Source organism: Thamnophis sirtalis, unplaced genomic scaffold, assembly GCF_051295495.1.
Source record: "Thamnophis sirtalis isolate CommonGarterSnake01/CBP01778 unplaced genomic scaffold, rThaSir2_p1.2 scaffold_6, whole genome shotgun sequence".
NCBI lineage: Eukaryota > Metazoa > Chordata > Lepidosauria > Squamata > Natricidae > Thamnophis > Thamnophis sirtalis.
Window position 1 is genome coordinate 95353478 of NW_028261386.1, and position 10062 is coordinate 95363539.

General features: G+C 33.5%; 1 protein-coding gene across 1 annotated transcript in view; it reads left to right on the top strand.

The window, feature by feature from the left end:
- TMEM244 (transmembrane protein 244) overlaps positions 1–5019 on the top strand; it is a 32073-nt gene extending 27054 nt beyond the window's left edge. The window contains exons 5-6 of the mRNA XM_087719026.1: positions 2674–2718; positions 4925–5019. Of these exons, the coding sequence (XP_087575152.1) occupies positions 2674–2718; positions 4925–5019 (140 nt within the window). The remainder of the gene's footprint in view (positions 1–2673; positions 2719–4924) is intronic.
- Positions 5020–10062: the final 5043 nt, after the last annotated feature.

Sequence of the window (10062 nt, forward strand, 5' to 3'; positions counted from 1 at the left end):
ATTCCAGAATCATCCATGCTTCCAGGCCAGAACTTATTCTTTAAATATGTGTATATTTCCTTAATATACACATTCACATACATACTATATGTAATTATGTGATTTTCATCTTTTTTGTAACTCAAAACATTAATTGCTTTTCAGTTTTTCTTTGCTGAAAGTGAAAAGGGTCACTTGTAACGAACATAAACATTCTGGCTGAAATGAACTATACTGTGCATGAAAATAATATAAGTATTGCTTTAAAATTGGACTGTAAGTGATAGCAAAGGTTGAATTAATGCATCCTGGATATATATATCACCAAGTTGGCAGGATGTGGGTGACAGTATGTTAACTTGCAAGGTAATTTCTAGGTTATAGTTTGCACAGAATAGGGTAAAATTGGCTTTGGTTGTACTTGTGACCTACTGCCCAAACCCCCAGAAAAACAGACCAATATTGTCTTTGTCATTAACCAGGAATGCTGAATAGGCAGATTTGAGGTTGAATAACCTAGTCTATAGCTTCTGTAGGTTACTAAACAACTTTTAGGTAATCCTTAATTTATGATGGCAATTGGGACTGGAATTTTCACTGATAAGCAATGTGGTCAAAAGGCATGCCTGCATCACTCAACGATGGCAATCCCTGCAGTCATGGTTGTCCTTGTTAACCTAATGCCATGATTGCTAGCTGAAGCAATTTCCTGCTAACTTTCCCATTGTGGGAATTCATGGGGCAATTTCCTGCTAACTTTCCCATTGAGGGAATTTGGGGGGGGGGGGGGGGAGAACCCATTGACTTGTGTCCTTCCCTGCTGGCTTCCCCATTGATTTTCTGGGGAAGCTGACAGGGACGATTGCAAATGGTAAACACATGATCACATGGCACCACAACTGGTCATAAGTGCAAGTTCATTGTCAGGCAGCAAACTGCAATCATGTGATCACAGAGTTGATGGGATGGCAGGAACTCTGAGGATTGATTGTAACCATAATTTGCGCAGCATGGCTGTAATTTCAAATAGTCGCTGAACAAATGGTTATCGGTTGAGGACATCATTTATATAAAAGCTTTGATTTGGCAAAGCCATGATATGTGGTGGAAATCGCAGGGTACTTTCCATGGCTAATAGAAGGTTGTGACTTGGAAATAAGAGGAGTGAATGGTGGATAGCATGTATTAACAAGGGAAAATAGTTATGTTCTGAGTCTATACAATTAAGAGAAATGAGAAGGATGTAAGAGACCTGAATGAAGGCAAAGAATTTGTGGAGAAGAGTTGATGAATACATACAAGGAAGTGAAGGTATGTTTAATTATGAAAAAAAATATCTAAACTGTCATGGGAATGTATGAAATAGTTGTTGTGGGTGCATATGAAATAGGAATTTATTAGTTGATGATAATTGCATGCCCTTCTCTAGGGGCTATTGGTTCCAGGGATGGAATGGAATGGAAAAAGTGTTCAATGTTTTGAATGAATCCCATGTATGTGGGAATGTTGCATCCAGGAAAGGCATGAGGGGGAGGGTAGGTGGCAAAGTTTAAGAGAGCACATGGCAGGGTGATATCAGCTGAGAATAATGCAAGGGGGTCCTTCCTTCCTTCCTTCACTTCCCTAAATCCCATCCCATCTCAGCAGTTAGGTAAATGGCTGCTGCTAGGTAGAGGGAGAGAGAGTGAAAGATTAGCAGACCGGCTGGGAAATTTTCATAGGATTTTGAAAAGGAAGATCATGTGACTGCAGCAGCAGTCTGGCAACAGCCATAGCACCAAAGCAGCCACAACTCTCCCAATTTTCATTCCCTTGGGAGTCATGGCTCCTGGATTTTGAACACATTTTGTATGTTATCCCATTTTGAGTTAGCTTGGTTCAAAAATGGTTGCCCTATTATACCCCATTTCACCTAGTTAAAGGTCATGACAATGAGATTTTAGTGGTATACAACCAAATATAAACAATAATAGTTAAATTATATGCTACCCGATATGGTACAATGACTCTGGGTGGTTCACAACAATCAGAAGAAATTACAATAAAATAAATAAAACCACAAACCATGGTAAGCTCAACAAAGCGAGAGGTCTTACTCTCCCTCTATGGATGAAGAACAAGGACTTCATGGCTTTTCTAAACCATAGTAGATTGGAAAGTCCATTGAGGTAATTTGGATACAAGGTTATTCTTGTGAACCAGCACAGGATTTTTATTAATTCTGAAAGATCTGAAAGATATCCCTTCCCTCAGCACATCTCAGAATGCATTTGATTAGCAATTAATAATGGTTTAAAACTTTAAGTCTTGACCAAAAGTGCAGCTATCACCAAGCATATTGTGGGTGTAAATTCCCACTGAACAATTCTTTAGAAGGAAAGGAGAATGAGGAGACATGTAGTATCCCCAACAACTGGTTCAGAGAGGGTAATAGTTGCCTAATAGGCACATAGTACCTTGACACATGACATTCTCATCTGCACCAGATCATGCCTTTTTTAGATATAGTTTTTAAACTCTGATAATTAACAGCAAGGTACTCTATCAGTTTTTTTTAAATCAATTCTTCCCTAAAATTGATTTATAAGCCCAGTGGTATTATATTCATTAAGATTATTATTTTTTATTTCCAAATATAATGTTTGATATTTTCTAGTCCTAATTTCATGTAGATCATAATTTTTCATTTTACAGTAATGGCTGAATTTCCACTGATGTTGCACTGGTGGGCAGCTTTAGGTATGTTTTAACAATTATGATTTTATCATCCCAAACAGTAAATCTATAATTTTGATAGTTAGGAAACATCACTCTACTAAAACATATCATTTAAAAAGAAATAGGGAAACAAGTCAATTCATACATCTTTACCTATCTCTGTGTTTGCAACTGTAATCTTCAGCATGATTGTTCAATCATAAATCACACAAATATATATTTATATAAATATATATTTGACATTTTATTGAATGCTAGAGCTTCAAGACCTTAAATTACATAGAAAGACAGACATACACTACGTGTCTGGTATAAATAATAGTGATGAAAAAAATGTGCTTTTCAACATCAGAATGGAAATTCTAGACTTTCATATTTGTGTCACAGTATTGGATGTAAATCAGGGGTGGGATTCACTTATCTTCCGTACCGGTTCGCAAATGTTAGCGCATGGGCCACGGCTGTGCATGTACACTGCTTCTGTGCATTTGCACCGCTTCTGTGCATGTGCAATGCTTGTGCATTACATTGGGGCAGGTGGGCGGAGCCTCCTGTAGCCAACGCTACCAGTTCGTTGGAACAGAGAAAACTGCTGAATACCACCTCTAATGCAAATGCATATGTCAAATGACATATTCGATTATTTTGGATGACAAATCACCAGAAAACCAAAGGTATAAGGAAGTTTTAAAAATGTATTAATATAATAATATAATATAATATAATATAATATAATATAATATAATATAATATAATATAATATAATATAATATAATATAATATAATATAATATAATATAATATAATATAATATAATATAATATAATATAATATAATATAATAATATAATATAATATAATATAATATAATATAATATAATATAATATAATATAATATAATATAATATAATATAATATAATATAATATAATATAATATAATATAATATAATATAATATAATATAATAATATAATATAATATAATATAATATAATATAATATAATAATATAATATAATAATATAATATAATATAATATAATATAATATAATATAATATAATATAATATAATATAATATAATATAATATAATATAATATAATATAATATAATATAATATAATATAATATAATATAATATAATATAATATAATATAATATAATATAATATAATATAATATAATATAATTAATATAATATAATATAATATAATAATATAATATAATATAATATAATATAATATAATATAATATAATATAATATAATATAATAATATAATATAATATAATATAATATAATATAATATAATATAATATAATATAATATAATATAATATAATATAATATAATATAATATAATATAATATAATATAATATAATATAATATAATATAATATAATATAATATAATATAATATAATATAATATAATATAATATAAATTATAATATAAATATTATTATTTTTTATATTATTGACAAGAAATTACATGTTCATAGAGTCTTTAGGAATTGAGCTTAGTCAGTGGGAAATATTAACTTTTTATTTTTATTTTATTTATTTATCAAATTTTTACAGCACCCATCACACATGATTCTGGAAGGTGTAAAAGTAAAGCAATAAAACCATATAAAATCTGGGGTTAAAAACAAAAATAAAACTGAATTAAAAAGAACAATTGCAAAGTTGAAAGGCAGAGGAAATGCCTTCAAACCACTACTTCTCCCCAGGGTAGCATGACACTCCTAGACATATGTAAGTAGGGACGTTTTGAAGTTGATCCTGTGTTGTTTATCCTAAAGTCAGTACAAAATTCTTTTAAAGAAAAGACTGTTCAGAATAGCAGATAAATTATCCAAACACATAAAGGTTCTGTATAAACAGTTACAAGTTTCCCACTTTGAAGTAGCGAGACTTCTGTCCTGGTAAGATGTTGAGTGTTCTAAGGGAAAAAATTCTACATAGCATGGATATGTGAAATATATTTATCAAGATTTCCTTAATTGTGGCCAACATTATAATGGTTGGAACTGGTTCTGCAGGCATACTCCATAATGAAAAAAGGCAGATACAAAGTAAATGGTGAGATTTATTGTAATTTTTCTTATTGAATCTGAAAAAAAAGGGGGGGAAACTCCTTAAAAACAGAAAAAAGCAGTAGCCTAAATAAGAAACATATTTCTATCCACTAATATTATGTACACTAATATGGTTTTCTTTCTTTCTTTCTATATAGGGTCTGGCCTCGTTTTAATGATTTGCAGTGGTCAATGTTTGGCTTTTTACCTGTTCAAGGACAATTTTATTTATCCTGTTCTTGATGATTTCTGAAATATTTTGTTCTGTCAGTGTCTCCATTATCCTTTTAACAAAACATGCCTATATCAGCAGGTAATTTTCTGAAGAGCGGAATCAGAAACAACACTTCCATTACCAATTATTATTGGTGCTATTTGGATTTTTTTTTCATATTCTGCAAATGTTCAACTTATTTTATTTCTGGCTTAAAAAGGGCTTTTTGTGTGGACAAATGCTGGAAAGAGAGAAAGAATATTTAAAGATAAAGTCTTGCTCCAACACATAATAATGAATTTAGTCTGCTATTAATTAATTTGTTTATGTCCCATTATTATTATTTTTATAAATAAGTTGCAATGAACTTACCTAATATTCCTACTTGCATTTTCCACTGAGCAACAACCCTGTAAGGAGAGTTGGGCTGAGAGAGAATGGCTGGCCCAAAGTCATCCAGCTGGCATTCATGCCTCGGGGAGGGGGGACTAGAACTCACAGTCTCTCCTTTTTTAACCTAGGGTAGTGATGGCTAATCTTTTTCTAATGGTTTGCCAAAATTGAATGAGTGCACGCTATCGTGTGTGCACGCGTGCCCACACACATGCGCATGTGCGCATGACCCCCCACTTGCGCATGCATGTATGACGCCATGCATGTGCATGACCCATTCACGTTCATGACCGCCTTGCACAGGGGGTGAGGAGTTTTCACCCCCTCTAGGCTCCGGAGGCTTTCCTGAAGTCTGGGGAGGGCGAAAACAGCCTCCCCCGGGCGGGGGATGAAGTTCAGGAACAAATTTCCAGTTGGCCCATTGAGCCTGTTTTTCACCCTCCACAGGTTCCAGAGGTTTTCCTGAATCCTGGGGAGGGTGAAAACGGCCTTCCCTGGCCTTCTGGAAGGCCGAAAATCAGCTGGCTGGCACATGCATGCGTGCCATAGCTGAGGGTTACTGTGATGGCAAATATGGCTCCACATGTCACAGGTCCGCCAACACGGGCCTAGGGCCTTAATCACTAGACCAAATTAATTGATATATTACTATGAATATTCTCACCATATTTTGTGAGTGTGCATGTATGTGTGTGTAAGTGAGTGGGTGTAGGAAATTAATATTGACAAATTCATATTAGAACATGTTAACTGTTAGGGGTGTGGCCATGTTCTAAAGTAAAGATTTTACAATGGTGCAGATCTTTACCACAGCCATTAAAATATATATTAATATCTATTAAAATGTTGTGGTTCCTTTATTAGTACAGTAGATCTCTGCACCATACTATATATGTAATAATTAATAAAACTGTGATGATATCTCAGATATTTTTTATTTTTTATCCCACCTTTATTATTTTTAAAATAATTGAAAGTGGCAAACATACGTAATACTCCTTCCTCCTCATATTTTCCCAGTGTGTTGGGGAAGGACGGAAGGAGGAAGAGAGGGAGAGAGACTGACTCAAGTCAATCAGCTGATTTACATGACTATGACGAGACTAGAACTCACAATTTCCCAGTTTCTGCCTGGTACCTTAAGCACTAGACCAAAAATTATAGTTCAAGTGTAAACCACATGCTCTACATTCAAAACATTCACAATCAATTTCTTTTATTCCTATTTTAAAAGAATTAAATAAAAAATAAAGGAATGAATTATTAGAAAACTCTATCTAAGCTATTGGAGATCAGTGCTAAACAGAATATATTGGACCCAGCAGACAGTTAGCCTGGGAAAAGAAAACACACATTCTACAGATTTGGAAAAATCTTGTGGAAACAGGCACAATCTAGCCAAATAAGCAATTTATTACAGTAAATTGTTAAAGCAATCAATATTATTCACAGTTTATTTTCCCCATTAGTGAATCCAAAGCAATTATGCATTTATATTTATAGTGTTATTCACTTTTTCCTCTCCTTATGGGGGCACTTCAAGTAACTTATAAAATCTAAGAGTGATCAAAATAGCAGTAACTATTCACAATAATTATATCATAAAACATGCAATAGGCATTACATTAATTGGAAAAAGCATCTGCTCCCAAATGTATAACAAAATCTGGAATGAGAAAAGTGTTTTCCAGAACTGGAAGAACTTCGTAACGACAATAGATAAGCAACTATTATTGTCCACATATGGGTTGTAATATAAAAGGCTACAAAGAAGCAACTTTGGCTGGAGGTAGAGTGTAAATGTACAAAAAAAGGGAAGACTGTTGTTTATATTCAAAGGAAAACCCCTCAGGCATTTTTGGCATGAAAAGCTAATTCTGAATTTTTCTTTCTAGGGAATAATTATAGGAATAAGGAGCAGAGGTGGTATTCAGCAGGTCCTGGAGAACCGGTAGTAGAAATTTTGAGTAGTTTGGAGAACCGGTAAATACCACCTCTGACTGGCCCTGCCCCCATCTATTCTCTGCCTCCCAAATCCCAGCTGATCAGGAGGAAATGGGGATTTTGCAGTAACCGTCCCCTGCCATGCCCACAAAGCCACACCCACAAAGCCATGCCCACAGAACTGGTAGTAAAATTTTTAAAATCCCACCACTGATAAGGAGGCAGAGTATTTGGTACCTTTGAGTCATTGTTGACTCTTGAATTAATCCCAGCAGTTTAGCCTTGCAAGATTTTAGAAATGGTTTTCCCTTGCTATGCAAGATGAGACTAGAACTCACGATCTCCTGGTTTCTAGCCTGATGCCTTAACCACTATACTAGAGGTGTCAATCACGTGATGTATCACAACTTTTTTTACCTTTGCTAAACCAGGGATAGGCGTTGCCAATGAGTGACACATCCGGCCCATGGGCTGTGAGTTTGACACCCTTGCACTACATCAAACTGGCTCTCAGTTAAAGGAATACAAGATCTCTTATCTATGACCTATAATATTCAAAGGGCCTTTTTTATAGAAAAGATAGAAATTCAAACAAAAAAGTATATAACAAGTGTATTAAACTTAATGAGCTATGGCTCAGTGGATCACAATCCATTTAATAGATAAATGGTTCACAAACAAACAAATAAATAAAAGATGTTAGATAGTTAAAGAATGCTTGTAAACAGTGTAAAGGATATTATTCAGAAACATTTTTTAAAATGATACAATTCTTCATCAGATGTGTTTGACATGGATCAATTTATAACCTTTTAAAACTTGCTTTTTAAATAATAAATGCCCCACTGGATAATCAAAATGTTTCAATTTTATTATACATAGAAATCCTGCCTTTTAAAAAACCGCTCAATTTAAGTGAACTTAATAATATGTTAAAGGTCCAATAAAATACAGGAATTAAATATGTAGCTGAACATTATATATATATAATTTGTGCTGATAAATAAATAAAGGGAGCACAAATACAACAAAATGTAAGAAAAAGGCAACAGTAAAAATATTGGGTTTCTGCCTGGATGGTCTCTTGTGAGGAGCCGAAGGACAGAGAATGGAAGTAGTGATCTTCCTCCCATATTTGGGCATACCAGGGGTTGTAAAAATCTAATGTATGTATGTATGTATGTATGTGTGTGTGTGTGTGTGTATGTATGTATGTGTATGTTATATTTATGCTGATAAATAAATAAAGGGAGACTAGTATAGACCCTTGTTGGACCCTTGTTGGGAATCGAACCTGTGCTCTATTGCCTCTCAGGCAGATGTGTTATATATATAGTCAGTAATTTAATTACAAAAGACTTTGACCTTAAAAACAACTCATCTAATTATAGTTAGAAGAATCCATTGACCTTGAGGTCAACATATCTGCCTGCGGCAGAGTGCTGTTAGGATTAATGAAGATATGATGTTTATTACTTTGAGCTCTTGATTAATGCCAGTAGAACTTTGGTACTTTGGGATACGTATCTGGTCTGCAAAATCCCAGATGACCATTAACTTGTACGATAGCTTGCCATTTGAAGTGGAAGGACATAATAATATCTATCTATGGATATTTTCCCCCACTCTTTGGGCTACTTATTCCACTTCAGTACCTTAAGGAAAGATGTCTTTCCTTAAAGTGGAGCAATATAAGCCAACTCACCAGAGTACTGATCTCTCTAATGGTTCCTCTTGGTGAACTGTGGCAACTTTTCCCAGTGACAATTCTCTTTTCCATTTCCACATGTATTACAGCTGGAGTAAGAATTTTGTATGAGGTAGCACCGATTATATTTATGGGATTATGAATATGATTTGTTGGAAGCTTTTAGAATTGTTTCCTTCATAAAGCTTCTAGAACTGCAAACATCCAGATAATCAATAGGTGGCAACAGATACAGGAAAGTGTAATTTTTTGGCTCCATCTAGTGGTCATCTGAATTTTACAATCCAGATCTGTTCTTTTCAAAGCTAAGGCAGCAATTTTCTATAAAATCATACAAGAAAAAAAATCAGATTGAATTTATGTATAGTATAGGATTGCACCATTAGTCCTAAAGAAGAACAGGAGACAGGAAATGGCACATATAACTATGTACATAATTCCAATTATTTGTCCCACAGTTTAAATATGTATATAGCTTTTACAGACGTTTAATGGATTAGATAATTGCTCAAGTTAATCTACGAGTTAAGCAGGTACTTATTTTTAGCAAGAGCATCTTTATTTTTTAATCAGCAGCTTCACTAGCATTGCTGTGTAGACTCAAAGCTGATATTGTTTTCAAATTCCAGTTTTAACATGAAAAGTGTAAATACTGTACTTTAGCTAATATGCAACCAATGACTTAATACATTCAACGGCTAAGGACTATAGGAGCAGTCACAAGGATCATCTAGTTCCATCTTCGCCAATATGTAAGAAAATCAATTAAACTATTTTAGAGAGGTGGCATGCAAACCTTTCTTCATTGTTGTTGTTACTGAATATGTAAATTTAATAACATCTTAAAAGTTGCACTTGAGAATAAATGTGGAAACAGTGAAAAAGTATAATTTTTTTATGAACAACAATAAGAATGTTTCAAGTCAAGTTACAAAGGGACAAAATAATTCTTATTTTATAATTATATATCTTTATATCTTATAATTATAATTCTTATAATACGGACCATTCCCATAAAATACACATACTCTCTATGA